This window comes from Triticum aestivum, chromosome 3B, assembly GCF_018294505.1.
Source record: "Triticum aestivum cultivar Chinese Spring chromosome 3B, IWGSC CS RefSeq v2.1, whole genome shotgun sequence".
Lineage (NCBI taxonomy): Eukaryota > Viridiplantae > Streptophyta > Magnoliopsida > Poales > Poaceae > Triticum > Triticum aestivum.
Genome location: NC_057801.1, coordinates 812,788,150 through 812,804,405, shown reverse-complemented (window position 1 = coordinate 812,804,405; position 16,256 = coordinate 812,788,150). Strand labels below are relative to the sequence as shown.

The 16,256-nt window shown below is 46.3% G+C and overlaps 1 protein-coding gene and 1 pseudogene across 1 annotated transcript; both read left to right on the top strand.

The window, feature by feature from the left end:
- The first annotated feature begins 2,151 nt into the window (after positions 1–2,151).
- On the top strand, positions 2,152–2,844 carry LOC123067979 (ethylene-responsive transcription factor ERF105-like; annotated as a pseudogene).
- Positions 2,845–3,549: 705 nt separating this feature from the next.
- Positions 3,550–13,368, top strand: LOC123072600 (protein DETOXIFICATION 40). The gene is made up of 7 exons (XM_044496182.1): positions 3,550–3,921; positions 11,181–11,812; positions 11,915–11,971; positions 12,068–12,306; positions 12,466–12,584; positions 12,700–12,786; positions 13,096–13,368. Exons 1-7 carry the CDS (start codon positions 3,661–3,663, stop codon positions 13,177–13,179), a joined length of 1,479 nt encoding a protein of 492 aa, XP_044352117.1. The 5' UTR covers positions 3,550–3,660; the 3' UTR covers positions 13,180–13,368.
- The last annotated feature ends 2,888 nt before the right edge of the window (positions 13,369–16,256 follow it).

Here is a 16,256-nt window from a genome sequence, read left to right as displayed (position 1 = left end):
ATTTCAATCTCCAGTATCCTCTCCGCATACCAAAGGCCACCGGTCCAAACGATCTTATATAGCATTCCTGTCAAACTGAGCACATAAACATTGCCTGCACAGGTGACCATGCTCCGGAGGCAGAACGACTCTTCCTCCTTCAAAGCAGCATCATGAATCTTCACCGCGCAGAGCTGGCCCATGGGATCAGCAGAGTAAACCACTGCATTATTACCACCGAGCAATACGTATTTGCAGAGGATCTGTGGGAATGAGAAGATAATCGTTGGTTCGGAGCCGGCGAGAGCGATTGTTGTCGCCACCCGAGACCCCGGAGGTATCGGCGCCGCAAAGGGAAGCATGTCACCAGTCAATGGGTTGAGGAGACGAGCGGCATGCGGGCGCTCCCTATCCCCCAGGACGAGGAGACCGTCGGATGCACCGACGAGGATGTAGTCATGGAGCAACGAGAGGCGCAGGCGGCGGAAGCGCCCTGTGGTGACGTGGAGGAAGAGGGGCCGGCCTTGGTCGTCGTCTGCCCCGTTGAGCAAGACCCACTGCCGTGGGCGGAAACGGAGGTCGGCGACCGCGGCGTGCGGAGATGGCTTGGCGACGGCAGAACGCCAGGTGGGGCAGACGGCCCTCATGGACATGTACTCGTCGACGCCGCCGGTGGAGAGGACGCAGTCGGCAACAAGATGGACGAGGTCCGGCTGGAGCGACTCCCATCCCGCCCGCCGCTTCTGGCTGCTGCAGCCGCCCTCCTCCTCCTTCATCCTCGACAAACACCTCGGCGACTCCCACCGCGTGGCCGATCGATGCTTAGGGTTTGGCTTCGATCGAGGAGCAAATGGCGGCGATTGAGGGGCTGGATTTGAGGATTTGGCGTCGCCGATGCTTAGGGTTTGGGGATTTGGGGATTTTGGAGGAGAGGGGCGGCGGCTGGATAGCAGAGAAGCTCGGCCACAAGTGGTGCTGTTGGGCTGGCGGAAATACTTGCAGGCCTAAATTTGCTGTTGGGCTCGGGCACGAGTGGTTGTAATCTAAAAGTTCTTTTCTTTTACTGATTTTTGTTGGGGGTTTTCCTTTTAAAAAATATTCAGAAATTTCAAATAATGCTAGGGATTTCAACAAATGTTGCGATCTTTAACACAAATTCAAAAAAAATCAAATTAGTTACAAAGAGATGTATGATCCAGATTTTGTGCAATTTTCTGAAAGTTTAACCACGTTAAAATGTTGTCGTAACATGACCCCCATGCAAATTTTCATAGTTTCCGGATCATGTTTAGTTTTATAAAAAGAAAACCAATAGGATGATGTAAAGGTTTGAGGAACAATAATAGAAAGGGTCGTCCACGCACAGTCGAGGATCGTCTTCAGAGAGATGAGTCCGCTAGCGGCACCTGCTTGCTTCTCACAGATGAGGAGTGGGAGTCTCGCTGCAAACGGCGCGAGTGAGGTGAGGGCTCACACTCTAGCTTTGGTCAGTAGGCGCGCAAAAGCCAGGGCGGTGGTGGTGGAGGTGAGGGCTCACACTCGGTATGTCCCGTCGCTGGCTACCTGGGGCCCACTTTACAGCCACACCCACAGTTAATATCGTGGCGAGCCGGACAGCGAGACGCAAAAAAAAAAGAAGGACAAGCTTATCTCAGAAAAAATAAATAAGGACAAACAAAAGGGGCAACAAATTGTTGTTGATGTCATAGTACTCCTTGTCAGGAATCTCCAGGTATACCAGTACTAGTATGTACTGGAAACTGTTTTTTGTAGGTGATTTTAGAATCCGATCGAGTGCCCAGCGCTCGTTATGTCTGTCGCTGGCTAGCTGGGCCCTACTGTCAGCGGGAGCCACAGTTAATATCGTGGTTCAGATAAGACCGACCGGGCCACAGTATTCAATACTTGTTGGTAAAACTGAGAACAATGGGGATCCGTTTTGAAAAGGAAAAGAACAATGGGGATCTTGAGGAGAGATGTGAAAATCTGTTTTGAGTTTGTAAGAGAATCTCCGGCAGCCGCGCCAAAAGACGCGCGCGTGGTAAAATGCCCCTTTAGCGCGTGCGACAAGTTTACACGCGCTCCAGCGGCGACGGGAAATAATCGCGCGCGGGGGAGAAAGTTGTCGATCGCGCGGTAGATTTGACGCGCCGCTTCGCGCGCGCCTATAAAATGCGGCGCTCGCCACGCGCTGCACCACACTGTCGTGCCACGCGCGCATTTTCCCACCTCCCCGCCACTTTCACCGCTTCCTCGCCGCTCTCAGCGCCCCGCCACCACCGCGCCATCATGTCGCCGCGCCGCCGGGGATCATCTGGCTACCGCGGCGTTCGCCTGCGCCCCTCTGGCGCCTACTACGCCGAGATCCGGTCCGACGACGTCTGCCTCAGCGTCGGCACGTTCGGGACCGCGCACGAGGCCGCCCACGCGTACGACGCTGCGGCATGGCGCCTAGGGAGGCCTCGCGCGCAGTTGAACTTCCACGACGTCTACACGCGCGAGCAGGCGCAGCGCGTCGCCCCTCCGCCTCGTCTGATTATAGACCGGGACCGTGAGGACCACAGTCGGCTGCAGCGCCGCCTCCTTATCACTAAGGAGGACTAGCGAGCCATGGCGGAGTGGCGCCGGCGCCACCCGGATGACGTCGTCGCTGAGAACGCCTTCTGGGCGGAGAGGACGGCAAGGCACCGCGCGGAGCGTGTCGACAGGCGTCGGCGCAAGGCACTTGCCATATCGCAGTGCGATATCGTCGAGGCAGGCGGGACGTCGATCTTCTCCCCCGACGATTACCGTTGGGAAGACATATGGCTCGATACCTCGAACAACACCACCGAGGATGATGATGATGAGGACGGCTGGGAGTAGGTTCTGGTTGAAGAGTAGTTTATTTAGCTAGTTGCACCGGAGTTTATTTATCAAGTTGCACCGTAGTTCTTTATCTATCTATGCTATGAACTATGTAAAATATCTTCGTATCATTTTTTATCTATATATGCTATGAACTATGTATCGTTTTTATCTATGAACAAAATATGTATGCACCGTTTAAAAAAAGTGTTTGTGCGCGAGCGCACGCTGCTGGAGCTACGCGCGCGCTGCATTTTAGCGCGGCTGCTGGAGTCAGCGTTGCACGCCGCTCCAAACCTGCCGATGGGCGCGCAGCAAACTCGTTTTTAGCACGCCACGTATTGGGCGGCTGTTGGAGATGCTCTAAAGACATATTGTTTTGGGGGGTGCAGATGCAAATGTATCAAGGGGGCATCTGTAAATGATAACTGAGTTGATCCTGGAGCAGTCTATCATGCGCTCGGTATGTCCGTCGGTGGCCAGCTGGGCCCCACTGTCAGCGGGAGCCACGGTTCATATCGTGGCGAACCGGCGAGATTTGGCAAGTTGTTTTTATTTTGTTCATTTGTTTGAACGCATTTGGCAAGCTGTTACTGCACCAACCTGTGGTGAGCAGCCTACTGCCTACAGCTACAGCCGAAGTGGTCACCGGCCCGGTCGGTAGCTGCCGCATTGATTCGATTCAAGGAGCAAACACACGCACGCACACACGCACACGCACAGATCGCGCCATTATATACGCCAGCGTCCGTCCGTCGACGGGCCTGGCCGAGCGAGCGGAGCTACCATCTCAGTCAACGCCGACAGAGCACAGCTCGCACACACACAGCTCCCATGGCGGACGGGGAAGCGCCGGGGCGGCTGGAGAGCATCCTGACGGACTCGTCGGCGCCGCTGGCGGGGCGCGTGTGGGCGGCGGGGGCGATCGAGCTCCGGATGCTGACGCGGCTGGCGGCGCCGGCGGTGGTCATGTACATGATCAACTACCTCATGTCCATGTCCACGCAGATCTTCTCCGGCCACCTCGGCAGCCTGGAGCTCGCCGCCGCCTCCCTCGGCAACACCGGCGTCCAGATGTTCGCCTACGGCCTCATGGTACGTACGCTCCCCCTCCATCTCTCGCCTCCAAATCATTCAGCACTCGCTGTTTCTCGTCAAAAATATACTCTAGGCGACGCTCTGCATTTTGGTGTAGATTTGGTGTAGTAGATCCAAAACGCTGAGTGGCCCACAGCTAAGATCGGAATGTTCAATGAACCTGCCATTGTTGGACCGGAAGATTACTATATATTTTCGATGCTTCGGAGTAGAATAGATCGAGATGCTCCGTAGATCAACCTCCCATTAATGGGCGCTGATTTGACCAAGAGTGTTGGACAGTAATGATGAGAAAATAGGCAGTTTTCCGATTAAATTAATCCATGAATAAATCATGAGCATGACATGGACAGCATTGATAACATACTGATTATGATCTAACAGAGCATGTACTACGCATATAGTAGAGACATCTACGCATACCGCTAGTACTGCTACAACAGAAAGAAACACGAGAGGGATAAGCGATGTATACCCTCCAATCGGCCACGCGGTGGCGGTGGCGGTGACAGCAGCCGCGGCATCCTCGGCGGCCTTCTTGTCGGCCTCGGCTTTCTCAGCAGCGGCACGGTCGGTGTCGGTCGACATGGTGATGATGAAGGTGATGCGGACGTAGATGAACAGAAGCGAGCAGTCGCGTAGTCGCTACCCAAAAACCTAATCGCCCCTCTCCCCGTACAGGATCCGGAGAGGCGTGGTTTCGGAGGCCTGCTCTCCCGTCAACCGTGTACGCGGTGAACGGGACGGAGTCGCCGGCGGCAGCAGCAGCAGAGGAACGACGTGGGCGTGGAGGCGGAGATGCGTTCTGTTTCGTGACGGCTAGGGTTGGCAGCGCCCCACATATATATGTGCGGCCGCGCGTGGAGAGACGTGGGCTGAACCCACGTCCAAGTCGGTAGCCCACGATCCGACGTCTCAGATCGTGGCCCCACCTGTCAAAGACTCTCCGTTCCTGACCGGCAAAAAGAAGCGCATAGGAGTGAGCTCGGCTCGGCTCAATCCCGCAACCCGCGGCGCGGCGCGGCGAGCGGAGGAGGAGGAGTGCGCGAGGGCCTCATCTCTTCTCAAGCTCCAATAGCATGAGGGAGAGAGTCCCTTATAAACCACTCCAACTCTCCTTCCACTTCCAAGGTGGGACTAAACTTCCCACACACCTAGTGCCATATAACCCACATGGGCCCTTAGAGATTTTTCAGAAATTGCAATATGGGCCTAGAGCCCATCTCAAATTTCAGCAAGTAATATATACACCACAATAGAAACTACTGCTACTAGTACATACTTCACTTGTTGCTGTTCTTAATTACCCACAGCTTAGATCGAAATGCTGAATCAACCTGTCACTTTTGGGGCACTGATTTGACCAAAGCGAAAGAGCACCATTTCACGTTTGTTTATTGGCGAATGTGCCGGGGAGTTGATTTGTTTATGGTTCAGTATAGTTGATGGGCTGCAACGGCGATCGACTGGAGACAAATTTGACTTGGTTGGGTCATCCGCTCTCTCTATAGGCCACTTGTACTTAGCAAACTTCCCATGTGATTTGGAATATTCGTTTTCCTATAAAATATGGTTTCAGTCACACTTCGTTGGGTTATAGGCATGATGTCATACATGACCAATTTGGCCGCAAATCCACCACGTCGAAACAGAGCCGAGCAACGAAAACAAGTGGCATGTCCCAAACTGTAAAACTTGGCCTACCATCTAAAAAGGAAAATGGTTTACCTGGATAGAAAATGATTGTACCAAACAGGAAACTTGGTACGCTATCAACAAAAAATTGAAGAGTAAAATAAAACAGAAAACGAAAACAATAGTGAATGATTATTGCAACTATAAATTCATACTCTCCGGGTTAAGTTTTTGTGGGGGGGGGGGGGGGGGGGGGGGGGGGGGGAAGTTGACGATTCTTAGCACGCCCAAAGTTAATAAGCAAGCCAACTTTTTACTTGACAGAGGAAGAGCGAGAGGGAGAAAGGGGGGGGGGGGGGGGGGGAGCGTTCTGTGTTGAGAAAACAACGAGATCAACCAATTAGAGGGTACCCTTTGTCGGAGCCCCTCAAGGGCCACTTTTAGCGGGTTGAGAGTGCAACAAGTGGCACGCTCTCAGCCACCGCCACATGTCGCGTGTTAGACACTCCCCATGATTTGATTTCTTTATGTACACATTCGCTGGGTTTAGACAATTTTTTTTGGGGGGTTCTATGGTTTTCGCCTAGTTTTTCCTAAATTTTGGAGAAAAAATATTTTTTGCATGGAAATAAGCACATCTTTTTGCTTCCATGAGAGGCAAAGATTTGCTTCCGCGAGTGGCACTTCCCAAAAAGGGAAAAATGAATTATTTTTTCTCCCATGAGAGGCACAAGTTTGATTCTTGTGAAGGCATAGGTTTGCTTCCACGAGAGAAACAGATGTGCCTCTCAGAAAGGAAAAAAAACATATATTTTTTTTCTTCCATGAGAGCACAACTGTGCCTCTTTGAAAATAAAAAAAAAATTGCCTCCACAAGAGGCACATTTTTGCTTTTCGTGGAGACACAGATTTGCTTCCGTGGAAGCACAGTTGTGCCTCCCGGAAAGGGAAAAAACGTGTTTCCAGCTACGACATTTTTCTATCTTCTTTACCTGGTTTTTTCGTGGAAGAAAGTTTGTCAAAACCTACTAACATGATATCTAGTTTCGAAGATCTCGTCGCGGGGAATTCAACAATGAAAATGATTCAGGATTTGGACACACGGTTGAAGAGATAAAATGTTTGAAAAAATGAACTGACGGAAAAGGGGGAAACTCCCGGGTTACCATTTGTCATCGCCTGAGTACGTGGGAGTGACATTTTCAAGAGATACCCCTTAACGGTACTGCTATTTCACTTAACCGTACTGCTAAGATCAGAATGTTCAATGAACCTCTGCCATTGTTGGACCGAAAGATTACTATAGTATTTTCGATGCTTCAGTGTAGAATAGATCGAGATGCTCCATAGATCAACCTCTCATTAATGGGCGCTGATTGGACCAAAAGTGTTGACCCTATACAGTACTACTAATATTTCACTTGTTGATTGATGCTCTTAATCACCCACAGCTTATTAGATCGAAATGCTGAATCAACCTGTCACTTTTGGGCGTTGATTTGACCAAAGCGAAAGAGCACTATTTCACGTTTGTTTATCATGGGGTTGATAAGAACCAAGCTCGTGTGTCATGGGGTTGATTTGTTTATGGTTGCGTACAGTCGATGGATTGCAACGGCGATCGACTGCAGACAAATTTGACTTGTTGAGTCGCGTCGGCTCCTATAGGCCACTTGTATGCTTTGGAAACTTCCCATGTGATTTGGAATATTCGTTTTTCCTATAAATATTGTTTCAATCACACTAGGTTGCACTAGGCATGATGTCATGTATGACCAATTTGCTACCTACTGAGAATCTCGACTCCGGACCATGTGCGCAATTTCGCCGCAAATCCTCTACATCGAGACATGCCCCGAGCAAGGAAAATCAGGGGCGTGTCCCAAAATGTAAAACATGGCCTACCTCACTGGAAAATGATTGTTGCCATATAAATTCAAGCTCTCTAGGTTGATTATTTGCCTAAACCATAAAGTCTTCCGCAACGATCTACCGTTGGAAAGTTGACGATCCTGTTCTTAGCACACGCAAAGTCCATTGCTTGAGAGGGAAAGGGAGAGGGAGACGCTAAGCTAGCCAACTTTTACTTGAGAGGGAGAGGGAGACACTAAGCTAGCCAGCTAGGTAATGAGCTATAATGAACACACCTTAGCCACATGAGATGGACCGGCCTAATTACTTGGGAAGGTTCTAGTCAATTTTTTCCTATTTCACGAAGGTTCTACAATATTTTGGCCCAGTATTTTCTTTTTACATTGTTTTCTCTACCTGTTCTTATTTTTAAATTATTTTAAATTCACAGTTTTCCAATATGTTCCTGAATTTTTTTAAATGTTTAGTGTTTGTCAACATTTAAAAAAATCACATATTTTCAATATTTCGTAAACTAAAATGTTCACATGTTTCTAAGCAATCATGTTGTATTAAAAAAATGTTCTCAAAATTTTAAAAAGTTTTTTTGGCTAAGATCCGGGAGAGGAAGACGAGGGATATTGGCCAAGTCAAATGCATCAAGGACGGAGCAGGCCAACTCTTGGTGAAGGACGAAGAGATTAAGCATAGATGACGGGAGTACTTCGACAAGCTGTTCAATGGGGAGAATGAGAGTTCTACCATTGAACTGAATGACTCATTTGATGAGACCAGCATGCGTTTTGTGCGGCGCATCCAGGAGTCTGAGGTGAAGGAGGCTTTAAAAAGGACGAAAGGAGGCAAGGCGATGGGCCCTGATTGTATCCCCATTGAAGTGTGGAAAGGTCTCGGGGACATAGCGATAGTATGGCTAACCAAGCTTTTCAACCTCATTTTTCGGGCAAACAAGATGCCAGAAGAATGGAGACGGAGTATATTAGTACCAATCTTCAAGAACAAGGGGGATGTTCAGAGTTGTACTAATTACTGTGAAATTAAGCTGATGAGCCATACAATGAAGCTATGGGAGAGAGTCATTGAACACCGCTTAAGAAGAATGACAAGCGTGACCAAAAATCAGTTTGGTTTCATGCCTGGGAGGTCGATCATGGAAGCCATTTTCTTGGTACGACAACTTATGGAGAGATATAGGGAGCATAAGAAGGACTTGCATATGGTGTTCATTGACTTGGAGAAGGCCTATGATAAGATACCGCGGAATGTCATGTGGTGGGCCTTGGAGAAACACAAAGTCCCAACAAAGTACATTACCCTCATCAAGAACATGTACAATAATGTTGTGACAAGTGTTCGAACAAGTGATGTCGACACCGATGACTTCCCGATTAAGATAGGACTGCATCAGGGGTCAGCTTTGAGCCCTTATCTTTTTGCATTGGTGATGGATGAGGTCACAAGGGGTATACAAGGAGATATCCCATGGTGTATGCTCTTTGCGGATGATGTGGTGCTAGTTGACGATAGTCGGACGGGGGTAAATAGGAAGTTAGAGTTATGGAGACAAACCTTGGGATCAAAAGGGTTTAGGCTTAGTAGAACTAAAACCGACTACATGATGTGCGGTTTCAGTACTACTAGCTGTGAGGAGGAGGAGGTTAGCCTTGATGGCCAGGTGGTACCTCGGAAGGACACCTTTCGGTATTTGGGGTCAATGTTGCAGGAGGATGGGGGTATTGATGAAGATGTGAACCATCGAATCAAAGCCGGATGGATGAAGTGGCGCCAAGCTTCTGGCATTCTCTGTGACAAGAGAGTGCCACAAAAGCTAAAAGGCAAGTTCTACAGGACGGCGGTTCGACCCGCAATGTTGTATGGCGCGGAGTGTTGGCCGACTAAAAGGCGACATGTTCAACAGTTAGGTGTGGCGGAGATGCGTATATTGAGAAGCTAGAAGTGCTAGCATCGGCGAAGCTTGTAGTGGGTTGGCCCAATAGAAGCTTCAAACATTCCAATGTTTTTTTCTTTCGGGCCCGACACAACTTTTCTTTTCTTTTCTTACTTTTATTGTATTCCAAAAATCTTCTAAATACATATCTATATGGTAAAACTGCTATATTTAGTTTTAAAACTGTTAACCGCATATTAAAAAATATTTTTGGTATGTAAGATTGTTGTCGGCATTAAAAAATTGTATAATTAAAAATATCATGACATTCAAAAACTGTTCAAATGTTTCAAAATATATACCTGACATTTTAAAAAAATGTTCATGAAAATTTAAAAAATCGTGTAATTTGTAAAAATTCTAACTTTTAGTAACTGTTCTTTGAAAATATTTTTATGATTTGCTTATAAACTTCTCATATAATTTTTCAATTTCTTCGAATCATATAAAAGATAAAAATGTACATGATCTAGGAATGCCATGGAAATTATATGAGAAGTTTATAAGAAAATAGTAAAAATATTTTCAACAAACAGTTATTAAAAGTTAGAATTTTTACAAATATTTAAATAACTGTTCATATAATTTTCCATATAAAATATTTTGAATAACTGATCTAGGAGTGCCATGGAAATTGCCAACGTGTAAACAATATTTGTTCATTCAAAAAAAATGTACATGATTCTGTTTTTAATTAATGTGTGTTAAAACAATTCAACATGTATTTAAAATATTTTCATTGCGTATCTGAAAAATGTGCAATCCATATGTAAAAATTGTTCAACATGTATTAAGAACTTATATGTATTTCAAAATAAATAAGTATATAAACAAAAAGAGTAAAAATCAAAAAAACCTTGAAAACAATAGAGAAAATCACAGGATAAACCACGCGGAACCTTTTCAAAATCGGGTGGAAGGTTTCCCAAATATGTTCATCTTCTGAAAACTGATCGCTACCTCCTTATCGGGTGGGCCCATTTCACGGATCCTGTAAGCAACCGCTGCTTCTGTCTCCCATTAAGCGAGACATAGCATTAATGGGGCCTATGTGCTATGGGCAGAAGTGAAGTGATAGAAAAGAAGAAACATTATATTTATTTAATCTCATAATATGCTGGGTGACGAACAAACAACCCCCAAAAATCCATTTTCATACTATGTTTTCACCTTGAAATCTTTAAAACCGGGTATATCACCCCCTTGAGTGTTTTACGTTGACATTCAAATTTCAGGTTGGTTTGGTTCGTGGTTAGGACGTTCACTCCTTTTTTGCAGGGAGACGTTCACTCCTTTTGACACCTTGCGTCTGAAAATTTCTTCTTAAACGATGATATGTGGTTATATGTACTACTCCCTCCGTCCCGTAATGTAAGACGTTTTTGGCACGTGCCAAAAACGTCTTACATTACGGGACGGAGGGAGTAGTACATACGACACTCCTAGATCACCCTCGCCGCCTCTGCCGGTTCTCCCCGCTGTCTAGATATTAGGAAGGCTCAAATGAGGAAAACCTTATAAGAAAATCCCCCCTAGATGTTACTCTAACGATGCCAAGAGCCATATAATATAGTGGTCCTTGACTATTCAGTATTGAGACTGATAAAACGTCGCAAAAAACAAATTCAGGAGTTTTTCCCAGGTTTTCTTCAATATATAATTTCCAAAAAATGTTTGAATGTCTTTGTATTATTTAGAGTCTATTATTTATTTACTTTTCTTAGTTATTAAATATTGATTTTAAAAGGTATGTTGACTGTTTAATCGCAATTTATCACACTAACAAGACATTACATTCTTGCAGCTAGGCATGGGTAGCGCAGTGGAGACCCTGTGCGGACAAGCCTTCGGTGCGCAAAAGAAAGACATGCTCGGAACCTACCTGCAACGCTCCGCCGTGCTCCTATGCTGCACCGGCATACCGCTCGCCGTGATCTACGCCTTCTCAGAGCCACTCCTCGTGCTACTGGGGCAGTCACCGGAGATAGCCCACGCCGCGTCGATCTTCGTCTACGGCCTCATCCCTCAGATCTTCGCGTACGCCATCAACTTCCCGATCCAGAAGTTCATGCAGGCGCAGAGCATCGTCCTGCCCAGTGCCTACATCTCCACGGTCACGCTCGTGCTGCACCTGCTGCTCAGCTGGGTCGTCGTCTACAAGGCCGGCCTCGGCCTGCTCGGCGCCTCGCTGGTGCTCAGCCTGAGCTGGTGGGTCATCGTCGCGGCGCAGTTCGCGTACATCGTCGTGAGCCCGACGTGCCGGGAGACGTGGACTGGGTTCACCTGGCAGGCCTTCTCCGGCTTGCCGGCCTTTCTCAAGCTCTCCGCCGCGTCTGCTGTCATGCTGTGCCTTGAGACGTGGTACTTTCAGATCCTGGTGCTCATTGCTGGGTTGCTCCCCGACCCTGAGATTGCCCTGGATTCCCTCTCTGTGTGGTGAGTACTATTCATCCATAATTCTTACTAATGTGTTGTACCTGTACCTCTACAAATAATCTATCTGCCGAGTTTGTGCTAATTAACCTGTGATGCGTGCAGTATGACAATCTCCGGATGGGTGTTCATGATCTCAGTAGGTTTCAACGCCGCCGCAAGGTTTGCGTCTAAACCAAATGACTTGACAACATTATCAATGCTTACTGATAGCTAGGCAAGTACTCTAACTAGCTAACGGATACGTTTTCACTTCAGTGTTAGAGTGAGCAATGAGCTTGGTGCCGGCAACCCCAAGTCAGCATTTTTCTCAGTGTGGGTCGTCACTTCGCTCTGTGCAGCCATCTCTGTTGTCTTTGCCATTGTGATGCTCTGCCTACGCAACCACATCAGCTACTTGTTCACAGAGAGTGAAATAGTTTCCGACGCGGTGGCGGATCTCTGCCCACTTCTTGCCATCACGCTCATTCTCAATGGCATACAGCCTGTACTGTCAGGTATTTTTTTTCAAAGTTTCTGCACGCCAACATGTGCTATCCTGATTTAGTCCATTAGTAGAATATTTCAAAAAAGTTTTCATGTCGATTGCATTACTCAAACAACAGGGGAAAATATACATGGATTTTGAACTTTACTGACATGCATACAATTATCAGGTGTTGCTGTTGGATGTGGATGGCAACAGTTTGTTGCATACGTGAACATTGGTTGTTACTACATCGTAGGCGTACCCCTTGGCATTGTTCTCGGTTTTGTCTTCAACCTCGGCGTAAAGGTGGTGGATTTATCCTTCAATTTTTTCATATATATATATATATATGGTGATGACGAAATCTTTACTTCTGTGTTCTAACTTGTGTTTGGTGATGGCATCGTATGCCTGCTCGCAGGGCATTTGGAGTGGCATGATTGGAGGAACGACTATGCAGACGGCCATTCTACTGTGGGTCACCATCAGAACCGATTGGAGCAAAGAGGTACCCCCTGTCACTAAATGTATAGAGCAGACAGTTGAGTCAAACATTTCCGTTACTTTTCACAAAAGTGTTAATGATGAAAATGGAGTTAAACTATGTGAGGTCCGAAGATTCATTCTACCTACCTCTATCACCATAGCTTGCAGTTGTCACAAATTTAACATCCAGACCTCCTGTTTCTCACCATCGCGCCTTCTATCGCATGATTCTGAACCTTCTTAGGAGTATATATGGACGATGCAAATTGTTAAAAAATATGCATTGATAAAGATACACTACGTAAATGTACTTGTTTTATTTGACCTTCAGGTTGAGGAGGCACATAAAAGATTGAACAAGTGGGATGATACCAAGAAACAGCCCCTCCTTACGGCGGCCACGGATAATAGCTAATTGGTGGTCCAGTGTAGATCTATCATTTCTTGTTCAACAATCGAGAATTGAGCTGGCTTTGAGATTCACCATCAGTATGGGGAATTAATTTGGAAGGCAAAATTCATGTGTCTTGATTATCGTGTTGTAGAACCATTCATCAAGATTTTAGACATGATTCATAATGACATGAGGTGGGCATTTTTTTTTTGGTTTTTCTTTTCAAAATGAAGGTCTAAGCCCTAGCCTCTATGTCGGTGATGGACACGACCATATATTATTGCCAAGTCTCAACTCGTAGAAAATAAGTTATAATAGCTCAATCGCTATGACAAACCTGAACATGATGACAATATGCACTCGTGCTCTTTCAGTCATACTACTGGAATGCCACCCATATCAGTTGAACATAGCTCGACCTTGATCGATCTCATCTCCTGCCGACAACTCTGCCTGCCGACAGCCAGACTAAACCAGCGCCGACCATAACAAGCATCTAAATGTATGATTTCGCGCGCGGGTGGGGGGGGGGGGGGGGGGGGGGGGGGGGAGGTGGTGGGGTGGGGGTAACACTTTCGAGGAGATTATGCATAGATGAGGTGCACACTCTCCATAACATATTTGCACACAGTCTTCATTCTACGAGTTTGGCATTGCAATTGGAAACAAAATTTCCCATATATTACATCATCACGAGTTTTACAAAAACAATTCTGAGGGGTTAATCCTCATATTCCAAACAAATTATTATAGGCACACATTGGACAAAGGAACACATTGTAAGTGCAAGGAACTAGGCCAATGTTGCAAATTTGTGCATTTTCTCTGTGCAGAGGCCGGAAGAGTAATAATAATTTGCTAAAAAATGGCATGAAACAAATGTGTTTCACGTGAAAGTGTTTTTTCTTTACCTTTTTAAAGCGGAAAGATGTCGCTATGAAGAAATCAAGAGTGGGACATTAGTTTCGAGTGGCAACCTTATCTAGATGTTTGTAGTTCATGTTCCTTTAATTTCACACACCCAAATTTTCATATATGAGTATAACCAAAATCAGAAAAAACACGCTGGTCTTTAACGAGTATAGGAGAAATCACACACTCTAACTAAAGTCAGTGAAAAAAAATCGCTTGATGGGTTGCGGCCCACAGGCATGTGCATGTAGGCGAGCACTAATTCTAATTTGGAATAATAGGTGATGTATATCCCTTTTTGACACTTATTGCATGAAATTGTCGGGGATTCACACAGGCCAAGCCACCGCTAGGAAGTGAGGTGGACGATGTTTTTACAGTTCATTGCTAATGGTTCTTTCTCGAGTGGTTCATTGTGGTTCTTTCGGTCAAGTTCCGGGTTCCTTATGGAGTTTTCACTGGTTTCTTCGGAGTCGAGTAAATAGCATAAAACTACCACTTTTCATGTTAGGGTTTCAAAAAATCATCACTTTTTTGTTTGTGATTGATACCTACCATTTTTCTCGTTGATTGTCTCAAAAAACCCAAGTCGCCAGCTGCTAGCGATTTAAACCGTTTTCTGACGGTCCGGGCCCGCCTGTCAGGCCACGTCAGCGCCACGCTTGATGGTGAGGCCATTAACAGCCATTACACCGACCGGACCGGTGCGGTCGGAACGCACCCACTCACGTATTAAATCGATGTCTCCCTCCCTCTCGCTCTCCTCCTCTGCCCCGCACTCATCTCTGCTCTCACTCTCACTCTCCTCTCTGCTCTTCGACGCTGTCAAGTCGCCACCACCGCCATGCCGTCATGGAATGACGGGGATACGAGCTCAGAGGATGAGTGCGACATCACAAGCATGGACATGGCTCTTTGGGTAAGGTTTTTGGTCTCTGAGCTAGGGTTAGGGTTCATCTAGGAGCTAGATTAGGTTAGGGTTCATCTTGGTGAGCTAGGGTAAGCTTTGGTTACTGTTATTTAGTAGGCAGGTTTATGGTTGTTGTTCGAGCTAGGTTTATGTATGCTTCAAAACTAGGGTTACGGTTAGGGTTCTTGCTGGATTGGGGAATAACTTTTTTGATCTATGTCTGGTTGCTGAGCTAAGGTGATTTTGTTGATTTGTTCATGCAGGAGACCCCTGCCACCACCATGGAGCCTCTTTTCTGTGGCCAGCTCGAGCTTTCTGAACCCACCTGCATGATGCACCACATGAGGCCAATTAAGTGTGTGTCATTTGAGGGAACCTTAACTGGAAGGCATTTCTATGGTTGTCCAGTACAACAGGTATAGTCCTTAATCGGAGATATTATCTTCTAAGACCACAAATTTATTTACAGGGATATCAGTATTATGTTGCTCTTCTGAAACCACACAGTATTTTGGTGACAAGTTGCTCTTCTGAACCTACACTGTATTTTGAAGGATGAACTAAAATATGCCTTGTATTAAGCTATTGAGGGATATGGTTTACTGTGAAATGTGCATTTGTATAGGAAGCATATATCTGTGAATGAACTTGTACAAGCAGGTTGGGTTTCAGTTACAGTTTGAGTTGTTATATTAAACAACATATTCAGTTTAAATAAGCCTCACCTTCAGTTTCTTAGTCTGATATGATTTGTTGTTACGAAATTCAGTGCACTTAGTGATGTATATATCAATTGTGCAGAGTGAAGGTGTTAAGTGTGGTGTTACTGAGTGGGTTGACCAGCCCTGGCCTCCAATTCTTCAGAATTGCTTGTTAAGGTTGTGGAAATGTTCCATGAACAAAATTGTGGAAGGGTAGTTGATAAGCAGAAGTTTGAGAAGCAAATTGGCCAAGCTCAAGTCTAAAAATGACAAGCTATGCATTGAGTACACAAAGCTTGTCCAAGATGTATCCAAGATGTTTGATTGGCAAGATGGTAGGGTAGACCACATGGATTACCAGAAGGCAGTTGAGGAGGAAGAATTTGAGAAGAAGAAGAAAGAGGTAGAAGAGAGTGCTAGGTTGGAGGTTCAGATGGAGAAGATCAAACTTGCCAAGGAACAGAGGTGCATTTTGCAGAGTCAAGCTGACATTATCAGGAACACCAGGAAGGCAATGAAGGAGGTTGAAAAGGAGAGAGATTTGCTTAAGAAAGAGAAGGACAAGCTTGAGCATG